Genomic DNA, 19,238 nt, shown 5'->3' with positions numbered 1-19,238 from the left:
TCATTATGTAGTGTCCTTCTTTGTCTCTTGTAATAGTGTTTAATATAAAGTCTATTTTGTCTGTTATGTGAATTGCTACTCCAGCTTTCTTTTGATTTCCGTTTGCATGGAATATCTTTTTCCATCCCCTTTCAGTCTGTATGTATCCCTAAGTCTGAAGTGGGCCTCTTGTAGACAACATATGTACACGTCTTGTTCTTGTGTCCATTCAGCCAGTCTATGTCTTTTGGTTGGAGCATTTAATCCATTTACATTTAAGGTAGTTATCGATATGTATGTTCCTATTACCATTTTCTTAATTGTTTTGGGTTTGTTATTGTAAGTCTTTTCCTTCTCTTGTGTTTCCTGCCTAAAGACGTTCCTTTAGCATTTGTTGTAGAGCTGGTTTGGTGGTGCTGAATTCTCTTAGCTTTTGCTTATCTGTAAAGGTTTTAATTTCTCTGTTGAATCTGAATGAGATCCTTGCTGGGTAGAGTAATCTTGGTTGTAGGTTTTTCCCTTTCATCACTTTAAATATGTCCTGCCACTCCCTTCTGGCTTGCAGAGTTTCTGCTGAAAGATCAGCTGTTAACCTTATGGGAATTCCCTTGTATGTTAATTGTTGCTTTTCCCTTGCTGCTTTTAATATTTTTTCTTTGTATTTAATTTTTGGTAGTTTGATTAATATGTGTCTTGGCATGTTTCTCCTTGAATTTATCCTGTATGGGACTCTGTGCACTTCCTGGACGTGATTGACTATCTCCTTACCCATTTTAGGGAAGTTTTCAACTGTAATCTCTTCAAATATTTTCTCAGTCCCTTTTTTTTCTCTTCTGTTTCTGGGACCCCTATAATTTGAATGTTGGTGTGTTTAATGTTGTTCCAGAGGTCTCTGAGATTGTCCTCAATTCTTTTCATTCTTTTTTCTTTATTCTGCTCTATGGTAGTTATTTCCACTATTTTATCTTCCTGGTCATTTATCCGTTCTTCTGCCTCAGTTATTCTGCTATTGATTTCTTCTAGAGAATTTTTAATTTCATTTATTGTGTTGTTCATCATAGTTTGTTTGCTCTTTGGTTCTTCTAGGTCCTTGTTAAACGTTTCTTGTATTTTCTCCATTCTGTTTCCAAGATTTTGGATCATCTTTACTATCATTACTCTGAATTCTGCCTTTTTACTCTTCATTTGTTTGGTCTGATGGGTTTTTACCTTGCTCCTTCATCTGCTGCGTGTTTCTCTGTCTTCTCATTTTGCTTAACTTACTGTGTTTGGGGTCTCCGTGTCGCAGGCTGCAGGTTCGTAGTTCCTGTTGTTTTTAGTGTCTGCTCCCAGTGTTTAAGGTTGATTCAGTGGGTTGTGTAGGCTTCCTGGTGGAAGGGACTGGTGCCTGTGTTCTGGTGGATGAGGCTGGATCTTGTCTTTCTGATGGGCAGGACCACGTCTGGTGGTGTGTTTTGGGGTGTCTGTGACCTTATTATGATTTTAGGCAGCCTCTCTGCTAATTGGTGGGTTTGTGTTCCTATCTTGCTAGTTGTTTGGCATAGGGTGTCCAGCACTGTAGCTTGCTGATCATTGAGTGGAGCTGGGTCTTAGCATTGAGATGGAGATCTCTTGGAGAGCTTTTGCTGTTTGATATTACGTGGGGCCGGGCGGTCTCGGTGGACCAATGTCCTGAACTCGGTTCTCCCACCTCAGAGGCTGAGGCCTGACACCCGGCCAGAGCACCAAGACCCTGTCAGCCACATGGCTCAGAAGAAAAGGGAGAAAAAGAAAGAAAGAAAGAGAGAGAGAGGAAGGGAGGGAGGAAGAAAATAAAGTTGTTAAAATAGAAAAAAATTATTAAAAATAGAAAAGTAATAAATAAAAAGAAAAGAAGAGAGCAACCAAACCAAAAACAAATCCACCAATGATAAAAGTGCTAAAAACTATACTAAAAAAAAAAACAAAAACAGAAGCAAGAAACGGACAGTAAGAACCCTAGGACAAATGGCAAAAGCAAAGCTACAGAGACAGAATCACACAAAGAAGCATACACATACACACTCACAAAAAGAGAAAAAAGAAAAAAATATATATATGTAAAAAAAATTTAAAAAGGAAGAGAGCAACAAAATCAATAAACAAATCTACCAATGATAATAAGCTCTAGATACTAAACTAAGATAAACATAAAACCAGAAACAAGTTAGATGCAGAAAGCAAACCCGAAGTCTACAGTTGCTCCCAAAGTCCACCGCCTCAATTTTGGGATGATTCGTTGTCTATTGAGGTATTTCAGAGATGCAGGGTACATCAAGTTGATTGTGGAGAATTAATGCGCTGCTCCTGAGGCTGCTGGGAGAAATTTCCCTTTCTCTTCTTGTTCGCACAGCTCCTGGGGTTCAGCTTTGGATTTGGCCCCACCTCTGCATGTAGATCGCCTGAGGGCATCTTTTGGGAAGTCTGAGGTCTTCTGCCAGTGTTCAGTAGGTGTTCTGTAGGAGTTGTTCCACGTGTAGATGTAGTTTTGATGTATTTGTGGGGAGGAAGGTGATCTCCACGTCTTACTCCTCCGCCATCTTGAAGGCACCCCCACAGGTTGCTTTTCAATTAAAGTTTTACCACGTTTTTCAGATTCCAAGGATTTCTCAGACATGCCCTAATTGGTTGAACCTGACAACTTCTTATTTTTTTTCCTTTCAAAGGGAAAAAAGTCCTTTAATTTTTGAAGAAGGAACTTAAAATAATTGCCCTACTTAGAAATTAAGAAATACAAAATGAAGTTTGTACTTGAACTGTTAAATGCAGATTCATCATAAGATATACTTTGGGTCCTCTTAACAGTGTCCTTTTTTTTCTTTATATTCCTCGTGCCTACATATTACCTAGCATATGATAGGTGCTCAGTAAATGTCTGAGTGTGTGGTAACTTTTCTGAACTTTTTTTATGATAGTGTGCTAATTATGATGTGATAGCTACTATTTATTGTTTACTTCGGGATATTTCTTATAGCAGCCCTATGAAGTAAATATTATTATCCCCTTTTATAGATAAGGGAACTAAAACTCAGAGAGGTTCAGTGGCTTGCCCAGGAACACAGATAAGTTAAGAGAGAATTCAGACCCTGTTTTTCATGCCTCTAAAGCTTGTTACTTTAACCACTATGCTGTTTGTCTTAGAAGTGTTAATATTTCATTTGGGGAATAGCAGTTCAGTTATGTAGATGAGGACTTTTGAGATTAACACACAGGGTGAAAATGATAAAAATGATTGTAGGGTTTTTTTTTAAGGAAAATTTAAGATTCAGTAAAAGCCCAAGAAAATTATTTTTGAAAATAGTGAAGTAGTAGTTCTTCTTTGCATACCTGGTAATTTTTGATTGAACACCTGATATGAATTTTACCCTGTTGGGTGAAGGATATTTTTGGATTCCTATAAATATTCTTGAGCTTTTTGCTGGGATAAGTTACTTGGAAACAGTTTAATCCTTTCAAGTCTTGCTTGAGCTTTGTCAGGTGGGACCAGAGCAGCATTTGATCTAGGGATCATTTTTTCCCACTCCTGAGGCAAAATTCTTCAACATACGTACTCTACCCAGTGTCCTTAAATTATGAAGTTTCTCACTCTGGCTGATAAGAACAGACCCTATTCCCTGCCCTGTGTAAGCACTCAGGATTGTTCCTTTAAGTCCTTTCAGGTGGTTTTTTGCCCAGCCTCTGGTCATTTGCTCACACATGTGTGTATGCTGAAGATTTGAGGAGGGGTCTCTCTTGGTACAGCTCTCTCTTCTCCAGTATTCTGGCTTGCAAACTCTAGCCACACTGACCTACCTGGACTTGGCAGCTCTCTCCCCTCTACTCAGGGACAGCTCACCAGGTTCTGCCTGTGCTCCTTCTCCTTGTACTTTGGCCTGTAAACTTTCCCCAAGAAGTAACTAGGGCAATGGTAAGGCTCACCTCCTTTCTTTCTGTTATTTCTCAGGAATCGTGTCCTTTATTACTTGATATCAAGTGTCTTGAAAACTGTTGTTTCCTCTAATTTGTCCAGTTTTTTAGCTGTTTCAGGCAGGAAGGCAAGTTTGGTCCCTGTTACATTATGTTGGCCACAAGTGGAAGTCCATAGTGGGTCATTTAATTCAGTCCCATTTTGTCATTTTCCACTTCAGTTCATCAATTCAACAAAAAATTATTAAATTATCTATTTGGTACTTGGCATTTAGTTAGGCACTGGAGAAGCTATGGAACTGTCCTTGTGTTTCATCACAATCTTAAAATATTGGGGCACTTGAGCGCAGGATTACAAAAATAGGTAGGGTCTGATCACTAGAGTGGTGTTTCTCAAAGTGTAGTAAGTAGGCAGAGTACTTTCAGCAGTCCCTTGGGGGTGCTTGTTGAAGATGCAGATTCATGGTTCTTGTGCTAGACCTAATGAATCAGAATCTCTGAGCGTGACTGTCTAGGTGATTCTTATGTACTGCAATCTGTCTTCATGCCCCATTTCTGAAGGAAAGGTGGGGAGAGGGAACAATTGATAAAGTAATACTGATACTATTTAATGATTTATAATTTATGAAGTATTTTCATAAACCTCTTCACACTAATTCTCACATTTAATAGCTCTATTTAGATCTAATTACCATGTTATATACAAGAAGCTGATGCCTGGCTAGGTTAAATAGCTTGCCAAAGGTTTACATAGGAGTGGAAGAACTGACTCTAAAAGTCTTGTCTTCCTCAAGCCATTCTGCTGTACACTGCTGCTACCGACAGTGGTATCTTCTCTTATGAAGATGTACGGGTGTCAAGAGTTACTATTCTTTCATGCAGCTTGCTTTTTTAAAGAGTTAACAGGTTATGTTGCTTTATTGATTAGGATTAAGATTGGCTCTGAATAATAGAAAATGCAAGATAACAGTGGATTAAATAAGACGCAAGTTTATTATTCACATAACAGTACAGGGCTTGTATGACACTCCACAGTGTCAGGAAATGAGGATCCTCCTATTTTGTTCCTCTGCCATGCACGGCCGTGGTCTCATAGTCCAAGATAGAACTGATATTCTAGACAGCCTGGTGGAGGAAAGGATGAAGAAGTAGACAAAAGATTCACACCTGCTGTCCCCTAAGGAAGTTTCTGGTAAGTTGCCACATGACACCTCCTCCTGTAGTCAGAACTTAGAGCTGTGGTCATCTTAACTGTATGGACAGCTGGCATATGTAGTCTGAATTCCACGAGATCATGTGTCCAGCTAAAAATCAGAGGTTCTATTACCATATAAGAAAGAAAATGGTTGTTGGAGAACAAGAGAACAAGTCTCTTCTGAATCTGGAGACTGCTAAGAAATGAAGGCTTATTCCTGGGGGCCCTGGTTGGAACTCAAAAGGCATTTCTAATAACAATAGCAAGAAACAAAAAAACTTATTTAGTACATAATTACTATATGTCAGTACCTAGAATGGTGATTGGCAGATACCCCCGAATATTTATTGAATGAATGAATCAAGGTCAGGTATTCTGGTAAGTATCTGATTTTGCATTATGTCATTTAATCTTTCTGATGACCCTATAAGGTAGTTATTACTATTTTTAAGTATACTTCCAAGTTGCAAAACAAGGATTTGATTCTAAATCCATCTGATTCCAGATAATGTCTTTTTTAAAGTAGTAGTCATTGGTGTTGTTCACCAGATATACTAAGATTGCATATCCCTGGCCTCTTTGAAGTTGTGTGTCATGTGACTGGTTTTGGCCAGTGAAATGTGAGCAGAAATGACCTATGTCATGGACAGGAGCTTTAGGAGCCAGTGTATGATTCATTGTTATCTTTCTCTTTGCTACAGTGTTGCAGGTATCTGCCGCTCTGTCAGCTTAGGTCCTACTGTGAGAAAGATGGGCAGTGTGAGGTAGAGTGGGAAGACAGGTAGAAAGAGGATGCATAGGTAGTGTGAGTGAGAAATAAAACCTTTGCTTTGGGGGGTTGTTAATTTCTACAGCATACTCTAGCCTACACCTGACTGATATAGAAATAATTTTTATAATTGTGGTTATGTTTAATTGAATTATATGTCACATACAGTGACATATTGTAGATTGCTTAGGCTTTTGAGGAAGAACCTTCTAACAGATGTTCTAACATTTTATTTCCTATGACAAAATTTTTTTTCCAAAGCACAAGATTATAAATACATATTTCCAACTCTTTTCTCCTTCAATAAACAAAAGGTTCATTTTATTGTGTAACAGACATAGTTTTCATAGAGGCTATGCCTTGTTTGCATAACATGATTTAAGGTAGAATTTATCTAGACAAATATAGTGAAGTTTTTGTTTTCAGTTTAGTTGTTGAAGGAGTCTAAGAAGTTATAGTTTAAAATGAGGCCTGAGAAAATTAAAATTCATTCATGTTTAGGATTTGTTCCCTGCCTACCATGTGCTGGACACTATTCAGGGCTCTGTTTAGAGATGATTAAGGCATCACCATTGGAAGATCTAGCCAATTAAGCTCAAGTACCTGCTCATTTGGAATCTAGGGTGCTTTTCACCTAAAAAATGACAACATGGCATCCGAGAAATAAATTAGAGTGTTTCTTGAACTCAGATTTAGAAATACAGTTTGGATATTGGAACTGTTATGGGCGTAAGTGAACCTTGTTTGTGAATAAATAGAAGAGAGTGACTATGAAGATAGCAAGGCAGGTGTGAGAGTTGCAGTGACCTAGGGTAGGTGTGCCAATGGGAGGTACCACTTTCTGGTATACTTGGTGATTTTCATAGGATTTATTAGTTTGGGAGATTTTTAAACGTATTGGAGAAATGTCCTAGGACTGTGTTTTATAGAAAGAACAATAACCAGAGGGGCCTTGATTGGTAATCAGGGCATAAAGAACTTATTCCTCTGTTGCATGGGAGGTCTTTTGAGTAAATATATTTTGCTTATGGCTACTAATCAAGGTGATCAAGTGAACTCCAATAGCTAGGTTTAAAAGGACTAGATAATTTCACGATTATTAATCTTATTTGGGTATATGTGGTAAAAGAAGGGGAATCACATCTCATGCTCTGATGCATGAGATGATATTTTTAGATTCTAAAGAAAGAACAGATTCCCCAGGTATATATAATTACTTTTTTTTCCCTCTTTGGGTGTTATGCTCTTATAATTGTATTTATTATTATTGTTACTGTTAACACTTTGCATTTCTGTGAAATATCAAAAGCAAAATACTGAATTTTACAGTTTGGTAGTGGGTATGTAGCAGGGCCACTTTCATTAGCATAATATGTCCTACAAGTTTGTTGAAATAATTTATGAGGCTCTTTAGCTACCAGGAGTAAGTGAGGAGGCAGCTAATAGCCTACTTAACAATTTTGCACATTTTTTGTATTTTATGATGCATAAATCAGCAATTTGGGCCAATATATAGAGCGCTGACACTTTCGGAGGGGTCTTAAAAGCAGGAAAAAACTCAAGTACATAATTTGTCACATCTGACAATTAACACTATTTTAGCCTTTCGTGTAGGTATAAGTTAATTTAAGGTAAGTACATTTGAAATACTTTTCTATATTTTCATATATTTCTTTTAACCTTTTTCCTAATTAATTTTAGATTAGTCCTATAGGACATACAGTCTTGCACAAATACATGAATATAAAATAGGAGAAGGCTCTCTGATCATTTAACCAGTGTATAAGCTGTGCCTGAAAAGCTGTGCCTGTATAAACTGTGATAGGCAGGCTCTGTATCTCAGTGTGTGCTACTGTGTTGATGGCAAAATACTACAATAGCAAGAGCTCAGGTTGATGTAAATCTTTCCCCAGTTTTATTGAGGTATAATTGATGTTTGACATTGTATAAGTTTAAAACGTACAACATAATGATTTGATAATGTATATATTGCAAAATGATTGCCACAGTAAGTTTAGTTAACCACCCATCACCTCATGTAGTTACAAATTTTTTTTCCCTTGTGATAACTTTTAAAATCTACTGTCAGCAACTTCCAAATATACAATACAATTTTGTTAGCTATAGTCATGATGTTGTACATTACATCTCCAGAACTTATTTAGCATATAACTGGAAGTTTGTACCTTTTGACCACCTCCACCCATTTTGCCCACCCCCGCCTCTGTTTTCCACCAATCTGTCCTGTTGCTATGAATTTGTTTTTTCTTTAGTTCCACATATGAGTGAGATCATCCAGTATTTGTCTTTCTCTGACTTATTTCACTTAGCATAATGCCCTCAGGGTTCATACATGTTGTCACAAATGGCAGGATTTCCTTGTTTTTTTTTTAATGGCCCAATAATATTCCATTGTGTGTGTGTGTGTGTGTGTGTGTGTGTGTATACATACCATATTTTCTTTATCCATTCATCTGTTGATGGACATTTAGATTATTTCCCTGTCTTGGCTATTGTAAATAATGCTGCGGTGAACATGGGGGTACAGGTATCTCTTTGAAACAGTGATTTTATTTCCTTCTGATGTATACCCAGAAGTGGAATTGCTGGGCCATATGGTAGTTGTACTTTTAACTCTTTTTTAGGAAACTCAATACTGTTTTCCGTGGTGGCTGTACCAGTTTACATTCCACCAGCAGTGCACAAGGGTTCCCTTTTCTCTACATCCTTACCAGCACTTGTTACCTCTTGTCTTTTTGATAATAGCCACTCTGACGAACGTGAGATGACATCTCATTGTGGTTTAGATTTGTATTTCTCTGATGATTAGTGATGTTGAGCACCACTTCATGTACCTGTTGGCCATTTGAACATGTTCTTTAGAAATATGTCTTTTTAGGTCCTTTGCCCATTTTTAAATTGGATTATTTGGTTTTTGCTGTTGATTTGTATGAGTTCCTTATATTTTTTGAATATTAACCCCATATAAGATAGGTGGTTTGCAAATTTTTATCCATTCCATAGCTTGTCTTTTCATTTTGTTGATCATTTCGTTTGATGTGCAGAAGCTTGTTGGTTTGATGTAGTCTGCTTGTTTATTTTTGCTTTTGTTGCTTGTGCTTTAGGTGTTATATCCAAAAAAAAAATCATTGCTGAGACCATTGTCAGGGAGCTTTTTCCCTTTGTTTTCTTCTAGAAGTTTTATGGTATCAGGTCTTACATTTAAGTCTTCAATTCACTTTGAGTTAAATTTGTGAGTGATGTAAGATAGGGATCTAGTTTCATTCTTTTGCATGTGAATATCCAATTTTCCCAGTATCATTTATTGAAGAGACTGTCTCTTCTTCATTGAATATTCTTGGCTCCCTTGTCAAATATTAGTTGATTTGTATATACATGGGTTTATTTCTGGGTTCTCTATTCTGTTGCATTGGTTTATGTGTCTATTCTTTTGCCAGTACCATAATACTGTTTTGATGACTTAAATCTTAACAACATTTAGGTTAGCAACTAGAAAGAAGAGAAGATATGAACGTGGTATATGTTCTGACACCTTAAAATAATCTTTTTCTTTGAAGACTTTGTCGTTAAAAATAACTTTTTTTGAGTTTTTTATATTGTGCTAATGTGAACATTCCAGTAAAATGCTAAATTATCACCCATTAAATATATTTCCCAAGAGCCAGAAATAAGTAATTTTTTTCTCAGCTTCTTGGATTATATTAGGCATTATGATGTTTGGAATTTCTCGGAAGAGTTAGGATATTTCATGTAGCATCCTTTGTAGTAAGCTGAATGCTTTTTTTACCCTTGCTTCTACTTAGTCAACAGAAAAGCCTTATGTAAAACTTTTTGATTATGCTTGAATTTCTATATAATAAAGGTAGACGGAATATACGGTAAACCCACATGTACATATAAGCAGCTTCAGCAATTACCAACTCATGGCCAATCTGGCTTCATTGCTACCCTATCCATGTCCATCATGTTATTTTGAAGCAAATCACAGCCATCATACCATTTCATCAGCTATTTCAGTTGGTATCTCTAAAAGATAAGAACTTAAAAAACAATCGTAATATCATTTTCACCCTAAAAAAATAATGGTTCCTTAATATCATCAAATAGTGCTCAAATTTCTAATAGTCTCATAAGTTTCATAATTCTTTTAAACAGGACCATACGTGGATGATTGATTAGTATTTCTTTTATTCTTTAAGGTTTCTTCTATGTGATCCACCTCTCTTCCTTCCTTGCAGTTTATTCGCTGAAGAAACCGAGTTCTGAAGAATTTCTGACAGTATGATTTTGCTGACTGCATCTCTGTGGTGCAGTTAATGTGATCCTTTGTCCTCTGTATTTCTTGTGAATTGATAACTGAATCTAGAGGCTTGATCAAGTTCAGGTTGAGCTTTTTGTTTTTGTTTTTGGGGTTTTTTGGCCAGACTACTTAGTAGGTGGTTTAGTCTTCTTCCCATTGGAAGTGTGTAATGCCTATTTATCTCTCTGGGGAGTTGCCGCTGTTGAAGCACAATGCCTAGAGCCATTAATTAATTAGGAGTTGCAAAAATGTTGATATTCTAATTTTATCATTTTTCTTCATTTATTATCTGGAATATAAAATATTTTATATTCTTTACAAAAGTAAAGAAAGATTTCCTCATATCCACTAGAGTTTACCTGGAGGTCAGTTTGTATAGGAGAGGTAGGATAAATGCTTGATTCTTCGCCTTCATTTACTAAAAAAAAAATGAGTTTGCTCTCCAGAATCTTCTGGTGTTGGAGAGTGACTTTTTTTTAAGACTGGAAGCTTTTAAGATCTTTATTCTTTAAATTTAGAAATTTTATCCGGGTGTGTCTAATTGTTGATTCCCTCCTCCCCCCCATCAAAGCCTGGAACTCGAACCTTTCCATCTTCTGTCTCGTATCTCTGCAGTTGTGGAATAGTTGTTCTGCTATCTGTTTAATCATTGCCTTTGCTCTGTTTCTCCCCTTCCACTTTAGCTCCTGTTAACATGTGTTCTCCTGGGGCTGAGTCTTTGCTCCACATTATCTTGTACACATGATTTCTTCTTCGTAGTTATGCTCTGTGTTTCTGAATATTTCTCCTACGTGGTCTTTCAGACCATTAATTTGGTCTCCAGTTCTTCAGTTAAGCTATTGAATTTTTATATGTTTTTAGCTCCAAGTCTCCTTAAGTGTTCTTAATAATAATTATTATTAGGACTTCCTTGGTGGTCCAGTGGTAAAGAATCTGCCTTCCAATGCAGGGGACGCGGGTTCCATCCCTGGTCGGGGAACTAAGATCCCATATGCCGCGAGGCAACTAAGCCCACGTGCCACAACTACTTAGCTCGTGCGCCTCAATGAGAGAGCCCACGTGCCACAAACTACAGAGCCCACGTGTCCTGGAGCCTGCGCGCCACAACTAGAGAGAGAAAACTCGCATGCCACAACTGGAGAGAAGCCAGCGCACCGCAACTAGAGAGAAACCCCAATAGACCACACCGTAACAAGAAAGATCCTGCGTGCCTCAACAAAGATCCCGTGTGCTGCAACTAAGACCCGACGCAGCCGAAAAAAATAAGGAAAATAAATAAATATTTAAAAAACTAAAATAATAACAATATTATTATTATTGTTATTATTTTTTGGCTCAAGCTGATGTTGATCTCCTCTGGCAGTTTTGTTCTGCTAGGGGCCACCTGTTCTGGGTTTTCTGTTTGTTCTTTATCGCTTTAGCCTATCGGGTATGTTGTCGTTTTCCTTTATCTAACTTATGCCTCTTCTTACTTTTGGGGCTCAAGTCCAACATACCTTAAGTGTTAAGTGTTGGGAGGTGCATGAGTCTCAGCCTTCTAAGTCTTCTGTAGAGGAGTAGAAAGGACTCAGCTAAGTAAATTTCCCAGCTCCACTATGACACCTTAGAGGCTGGGAGACCAGTAGGAATTTCAGAATACACAGGCTGGTCTTCTTGGGGGTGGAGGGGATGACCAATTTCTACGGGTTAGTCTCTCTCCCAAGAACTGGGGCATTCCTGCCTTTACCCTAGGGCTACTTGCTTAGGCTAGAGCCTCCAGTCTCATCCAGGGGGAAAACTCAGCTCTTTTCATCTGGATCCTGAGACCTCAACCCACCCTTCTGGCCCACTTGGATGCTGATTTTAAAAACTGCTCAAGGAAAGGTAATTGGTATTTGGATTGGATTTAGGAAGGGAACACTGCAGGGATGCAATCAAATTACATTTTTTCTTGAACCTCTTGGAAGTCTTAAATTAGACATTTTCAAACTGAGCATACCGTAAAGATCTTTTAGATGAAATATTGCAACAAATATATGAAAAATAGTAACTGTGGAATTCCCAGATACCTGGTATCCTTCCCACGCGATACCTAGTAACCTTCCCATGCCGTCAAGTCTTTGCTCAAGCCTCACCTCAGTGATGCCCATGCTGACCACCCTATTTATATTTTAACATTCATGCCCTGTCTTTACACTCCCATTCCCCTTACCCTGCTTTGTTTTTTCCCTAGCTCCTAGCACTTTCTTACATACTAGATAATTTACTTATTTATTATGTTCAGTGATGTGCCTAGAACATATGAAACCCAAAATGGATAATTTTTAACACTTTCCTCCCCTAAATGATGAAATTATTTTCATAAAAATTTCATAGATGAAATTATTTATTATGCAGACAGTGAAATTTATTGAGATTCATTATTATAAGCGTGGCAGTAAGATAAGTAAGAAAAAGGAAATGCACGCTATAGTATAAGGCAGGAAAAAAAGCACAAATGTTTAGCCAGTTTTTTATATCTAGGTAAATGTCTGAACTTTGCTTCTTTGGTTAGAGGCTGATATTTTATGTAATTGATTTCTCTTTAACTTATAAGTGATTTTAAAAAATAATACTGAAAATCTCCAAACATACAATCGAGGCAGCTAATGATAAAATTGCTGATATGTTTTATTCTCTTTTTTGTTATTTAGTTTGGAAACATTTAACAGTTTTAAAAGAATATTTTAATATTAAAGGTATTATTCAAATTTAGTAACATATTTTGAGTGTGAACTAAAATTTGCATTTGCCAAACAAAAATGTTCCATCCCGTTGCTTGCACTTTCGTTGTTTTAAAATTTTAAGCACAAATATAAATGCCAAAAAGAAGGTCCCATAAAATGACAGCATTGTAATAACTCACGTTCTGTTTCTTGGTCTTTACAGTCCCTGTGCTGTCATTGTTTATTTTGAATCTATGGTTTAAATGCAGAAGAGTATCATACCACAGGGTTGAAGTGAAGTGCATCCTAAGAAAGGGTTTGAGACAAGAACTTTGCATTAGGCAAGCTTGAAGTATGTCAAAGCCTTGTGAGCTTCTCTTGAAACAGATGTATGTGGTTAAGTCTGCATGTATGTGGGCCAGCTTTATAACTGGGAGTTTTCCAAATGAATGTCTATGTAGAAAACAACGTTTATTAAAGAATAAATAATAAAAATCTGTTAATTTGAAACTTACGTGTGTATTATTTAAACTCAGCAGTAACTATAGCAATTGTTTAGAACTTAGATCAACAAAAGATTTTTTTCAGGGAGGGGTATTTCATCAGTGACATTGATTAGAATTGCTAGCGCATGATAGTAATAAAAAGCAGCTGCTTTTTAGTCAGTTTGACTATTGTTTATAAATTCTCAACAAAGCACTCCCTTATTGCCTATACCAGGGTTGACTGCTCCCACCATTCCACCCTTAGTGTGCCACTAATTATATTTATTGTTTACAGTTTTCTGTACCCTTGCCCTGCATCCCATCCCACATTAGCTCCATGAGGGCAGCTAATGTTTTGTTCAGTGATGTGTCCCATCTAAGAAAATGCTTGGCATCTGTTAGGTGCTCAATAAATATTTGTTGAATGAACAAATGAATCAATGAAGCTCATGGTCAGGGACATTCCCTTCTATGTTTTTTTTTTTTTCTTTCCCGAACATTTATAAGAGAGATCAGTACATAGTGAGTACTTTGTTAATGTTAAATGACTTAAATGCTTGGTATATGGTCTCTTTTCATGAATTTCCACATGAATTGTAGAATCAGCTTGTTAATTTCTACAAAAGAATTTAGAATTTTTGATTATTACTGCTGTAACAAATTGCCACAAACTTAGTGGCTTACAAAAACCCAAACTTAGTTTGTTTACGCTTTGCACACAGTTCTGGAGGTCAGAAGTCTAAAATAGGTCTTATGAGGCTAAAATCAAGGTGTCAGCAGGGCTGCATTCCTTCTGGAGGCTTTAGGGGAGAATCTGTTTCTTGCCTTTTCCAGCTTCTAGAGGCTGCCTGAATTCCTTGCCTTGTACCACCCTTCCATCTTCAAAGCCAGCAGTCACATTTCCTTCTCTGACTCTGACTCTTCTGCCTCCTTCTTTCCCTTATAGGGACCCTTCGGATTCTACTGGGACCATCTAGATAATCCAGCATACTCTCCTAGTCTCAAGATCCTTAACTTAATCACATCTGCAAAGTCCCCTTTGCCATGTAAGATAAGATATTCATATGTTCCAGGGATAAGGACAGGAACCTTTGGGTGGGGATTATTATTCTGCCTACCTCAGCATTTTAACAGTATTAAATCTTCCTATCCATGAACAAAGTATAACTCTCCTTATATTTACTATGTATTAAATTTCTATCAGTTTTCAATGTGCAGATCTTTCACTTCTTTTGTCATATTTATCTCTAAATATTTCATATTTTTCATGCTATTATAAGTTTTGATGTTTCTAAAATTCCAAATCCAGTTGTTCTTTACTAGTGTGTATAAATTTAGTTTTCATTTATTGATCTTGTATCTTGCAGTCTTTCTAAAATTCATTTATTCTAGGGAAATAAATTGGATTTTCTATATAAATGATTATGTTGTCTGTGAATTAAGACAGTTTTTCTTCTACCTTTCCAGTCTGGAAAGGAAAGGCTTTTTATTTCTTTTTCTTGCCTAATTACAGTGGTTAGAACCTCCAGTACAGTGTCGAATAGAAGTGGTGACATTCTTGTCTTGTTCCTTATCTTAGAACGCTTTCAGTCTTTCACTATTAAATATGATATTAACTATAGTTTTTTCATAGATGCTCTTCATCAGCTTGAAGTTCCTTCAATTCCTGGTTTGCTGATTTTTTTTTTTTTTTTTGTACTCAGGAATGGATGTTGAATTTTGTCAAATGCCTTTTGTATATTCTTTCATCTAGTGAGGTGATCCTATGATTTTTCTCTTTTAGTTTGTTGACATGGTGAATTACATTCAGTTCAAAATACTTCCTGATTTATCTGTTAATTTCTTATTTACCCATGGGTTATTTAGAAGTACATGATTTAGTTTCAAAATGTTTGGGGACTTTTTCAGAGATATTTCTGTTATTGATTTCTAATTTAATTTGTGCTCCAGAGAACATACTTTAAAATTTACTAACACTTGTTTTATGGCCCAGAATTTGGTCTCTCTCAGTAAGTGCTCTGTGTACACTTGAGAAAGATATATATTTTGCTGATATTGAGTGGAGTGTTGTATAAATGTCAATCAGGTCATGTTGGTTGATAGTGTTGTTCACGTCTACTATATGCTTGCTGATTTTCTATGTTTATCAATTATTGAGAGAGGGGTGTTGAAATCTGACTATAATTGTGGATTTGTCTATTTTTCCTTACAGCTCTATCAGTTATTGCTTCATGTATTTTTTATGGTTTTTACAAATATTTTGTTTATTTTAAGAAGCTGGTACTGACGATGTCCATTTAAAACCTATATCCCAGGCCAAAAAGTACAAATAAAGTCAAAAAGAGCAGTGTTCTGTTGTATACACTTCTGCATGAATAACTTTAACTGCTAAGGAAAATTAGAACTTTTCTGGGATCTTCTGACAAGGTTTGTCCTTCATCTTAAAATGCTTTCTCTTCCGTGAAGCCATCTTTGGAGCTAGTCATTTATTCTCACCACCTTTGTCATCTTGACTCCAACCTGATATTCCTCTTCTTTTGGTCCAGACCCTCAGATTTTAAAAGTAGCTTCAAGTTAAGGAAAGGTCATTTTTCCACAGTTCAGTTCTCTGAAAAACTTCCATCTCCCGCTGAAAGTCATAGTCCAAGAGTGAAGCAGTCACGTGCTAAAACTTCAGGGCCAGCTGGAAAGTCATTATGAACACTTGCATTAGTCACTGTTATTTATCACAAGCGTGCAAATGCACAGTCCTGGAAAGGGCGGCCTCTCTGTGCACATATGTAATTTTTAAAAAGGAGACGGCAATATGAAGGGGGCTGAGGTTTGATCACCAAAAATCAGCACAGTGAAAACAAACAATAATGAATAATCGACACTAGAATGCAAATTACCAGATGTTTTAAAGAGATGCCAGTTTTCAATTCTGTTTTGAACATCACATTACAAAAGAACTATTTTTTAAAATAAAGGATTAGGGAAAATAAAAAAAATAAAAATATCTAAACTGTTGAATGACCCCCTGTTTGTTCCTGATAAACTTCAATCACATCTTATCCCTCTATTCCCAGTTCTTTTGGAGTATGATTATCAGCAATTCTCTGACCTTCAAAGAGAAACCTGGGTGAATTCATGGGAACTTCCTGTCTTTGACAGTGTGATTCTTTGAGTTTCTTGAGATGTGTTGTCATTTTCACTTTGAAGTAAATCTCACTGCTCTCCTGTCCTGTGACTTTGAGTTTAATATATTCTCCTTCCTTCTTATCCCCCAAGTCCTCAGTTGAAAGTTTTGCCTCCTGGTCAGACATGGTGACGGTGGCTTCCCCCCGGGGTCTCCGCACAGCAGCGGCCTTGGGTAGGCAGAACCTTGCCTGCTTCATGTATTTTTCAGCTCTTATTGGGGGCGTGAATGTTTAGGATAATTATGTCTCTTGATTAATGCCTTGTCATTATGAAATGACCTTCTTTATACCTTTTGGTAGTCTTGCCTAAAATTAATAGCTATTCCAGCTTTCTTTTGACTAGTATTAGCATGGTATATATTTTTCTCACCCTTTTGTTTTCACCTGTTCATATTTTTATATTTATATATAGTTGTGCCTTGTCTTCTCATCCTGTTGTCAGATTGCCTTTCATTGGGATGTTTAAGCCATTTACATTTTTTAAAAATAAAATAATTTAAATAAGTAAATTTTTAAATAAAATAAATTTATCTTAAAAAATCTCTTTAGAGGGCGAAAAAAAGAGCAGGAAGGGTGTAAAGAATAAATAAGGAAAGAGAAAAGGATTCTTAGTAATTTTTCATGTATTCTCACTGAAAAATAATGAAGAGAAAATGGGTAGCTGAGAAGCAAAATTAATCCTGATTAAGGCCATTTACATTTAATGTGATCATTGAAAGGGTTAGGTGTAAGTCTGTAATCTTGCTTTTTGTCTTGTGTTTGTCCCACCTGTTCTTCCCTTTATATTCTATTCTTCTTTTGGATTCTTTGAGTGTTGTTTTTAATCCCTTACATCAATCTTCTTTTAAAGAAGATATGTAGACAGATAAATAAGTAAGTATAAAGAAACAAAATTGGAAAAGGGAATAGGAACTATCTGGTCTGGGTAATGGGGCAGGGAGCTGGTGGCAGTTTTCACTAGGATGGTCAGGAAAGGTGACATTTAAGCATATGACATTTAAGCAAAGACCTGAAAAAGATCAAGGAGTGAGTCATGTAGATCTAGGAGAAGACAATTTCAGATAGAGAAGCCCTGAGTTTTATAATCATGAATGTGCCTTGTAGGTTCAAGGAGCAGCAGAGGCCAGTGCGGCTGGAGCAGAGTGGCCAAAGGGGCGATGAGAGCAGAGAGGTAATGGATTGTGGAACACCTTGCATGAGTCTCTGAATGAGATGGAAAGCTGCTCTAGGGCTTTGAGCTGGAAATGACATGACGTGACTTAGGTTTTAAAAGGATCACTCTGGTTACTGTATTGAGAATAAAATGTGTTGGAAAAGGGGAGCAAGAACAGAAACTAGAAAGCCAGTTAGGAGGTTATTATAATAATCCCACTAGAGATGATGCCAACTCAGACCAGACCTGTGAGAAGTGGTTAGATCCTGCATATTTTGAAGGATTTGCTGATGGATATGTGTATGCAAAAAGTAGAGGATTCAAGAATGATTCCACAGTTTGGCCTAACGAAATGGAAAGATAGAATTATATTCTGAGATGGGAACACTGTGGGAGTCAAAAGCCTGCAACAGCCTGGTCCACGGTAGGTGCTTTGTGTTGTGAAAGGCAGTCTTGGGCATGCAGTCTTGCAACCCCCTCTCTTGGCTGTAAGAATGGGCCTTGGGCCTGGAACGCTTACTTAGCAAGAAATAGAGTCCTCACAGCCTGTGCTCCTGTGTTCTGCTTAAGCATCATACGGCACCTGGCCAGCCCCATTGTTGTATCTGTCCCCTGGGGGGAGAAGGAGGAGGCATTGTGCTGTAGCCATGAGGGGCGAGTGCAGGCCAGCTGCCCTGCATGGCTGCCTAGGTCCCCGCTGCGGGCCATGGGGGAACCAGGCCCCAGTACTGATACTGATCTTGCTCTGTTTCTTCTCTGTGTGAGTCAAGTGCTGTTCCCTCCACTGCTTGACTGTGTTGTTTTCCATGGTGACTCCAGTACCAAGATATAGTGAGCAGAAGTGTTTAGACTTCTACACCTGGTGACAGGCAACAGGTGCCACTTGCTCGACACTTTGTAAATATTCAATGAATGAATGAATGGGAAGGTTTGGACTTCAAGTTAGGGGCTGCTAATTTTGAGATGACTATTAGACCTTTAAGTAGAGATGTTGAGTGGTCAATTAGATGTAAAAGTTTGGGGACTTCCCTGGTGGTCCACTGGCTAAGACTCTGCACTTCCAACTGCTCGAGGAGCTAAGATCCCACATGCCGTGCAGTGCGGCCAAAAAAAAAAAAAAAAATAAGATGTAAAAGTTTGGAGGGCAGGGAAGAAAAAACAATAAAATTATTTGGAAAGAATTGGCATCTCCATAACGAGTGTTTCTACCCAACAAGAGACATACATAAGAATGTTCATAACAGCATTATTTGCAGTAGATTTAAACTGGAAAACAATATTCATCAACAAAAGAATGAAAAAATAAATTGTGGTATAATCATAGAATGGTATTCTACAGTAATGATAACGAATGAACTGAGGTATGTGCAACAACATTGATGAAGCCAGACAAAAGAATTCTGTATGATTCCATTCATATAAATAAAACTAAACTATGGTGTTAGAAGTCAGGATGGATATTGGAGGAGGGAGCAGATAGTGATTGGGAGATAGCACTAGGGTACCTTCTGGAAGGCTTCTGTTTTTTTATCTGAGTGGTGATTGTGTG

At 37.3% G+C, this 19,238-nt stretch overlaps 2 protein-coding genes across 3 annotated transcripts in view; one reads left to right on the top strand and one right to left on the bottom strand.

Moving 5' to 3' along the window:
- REC114 (REC114 meiotic recombination protein) overlaps positions 1-19,238 on the top strand; it is a 106,692-nt gene that overhangs the window by 8,129 nt on the left and 79,325 nt on the right. The gene's annotated exons all lie outside the window — the stretch shown is intronic.
- On the bottom strand, positions 16,408-16,662 carry LOC103018298 (small ubiquitin-related modifier 1-like). The gene has a single exon (XM_057542893.1). The coding sequence runs from the start codon at positions 16,660-16,662 to the stop codon at positions 16,408-16,410; it is 255 nt and encodes an 84-aa protein (XP_057398876.1).

The sequence above is a fragment of the Balaenoptera acutorostrata genome, chromosome 3 (assembly GCF_949987535.1).
Source record: "Balaenoptera acutorostrata chromosome 3, mBalAcu1.1, whole genome shotgun sequence".
Taxonomy (NCBI): domain Eukaryota; kingdom Metazoa; phylum Chordata; class Mammalia; order Artiodactyla; family Balaenopteridae; genus Balaenoptera; species Balaenoptera acutorostrata.
This window is presented reverse-complemented; position numbering and strand designations above follow the sequence as displayed.

What these genes read in the sequence shown, in the direction of transcription:
- LOC103018298 (XM_057542893.1), bottom strand. Translation starts at nt 16,662, where the DNA reads ATGTCTGACCAGGAGGCAAAACTTTCAACTGAGGACTTGGGGGATAAG.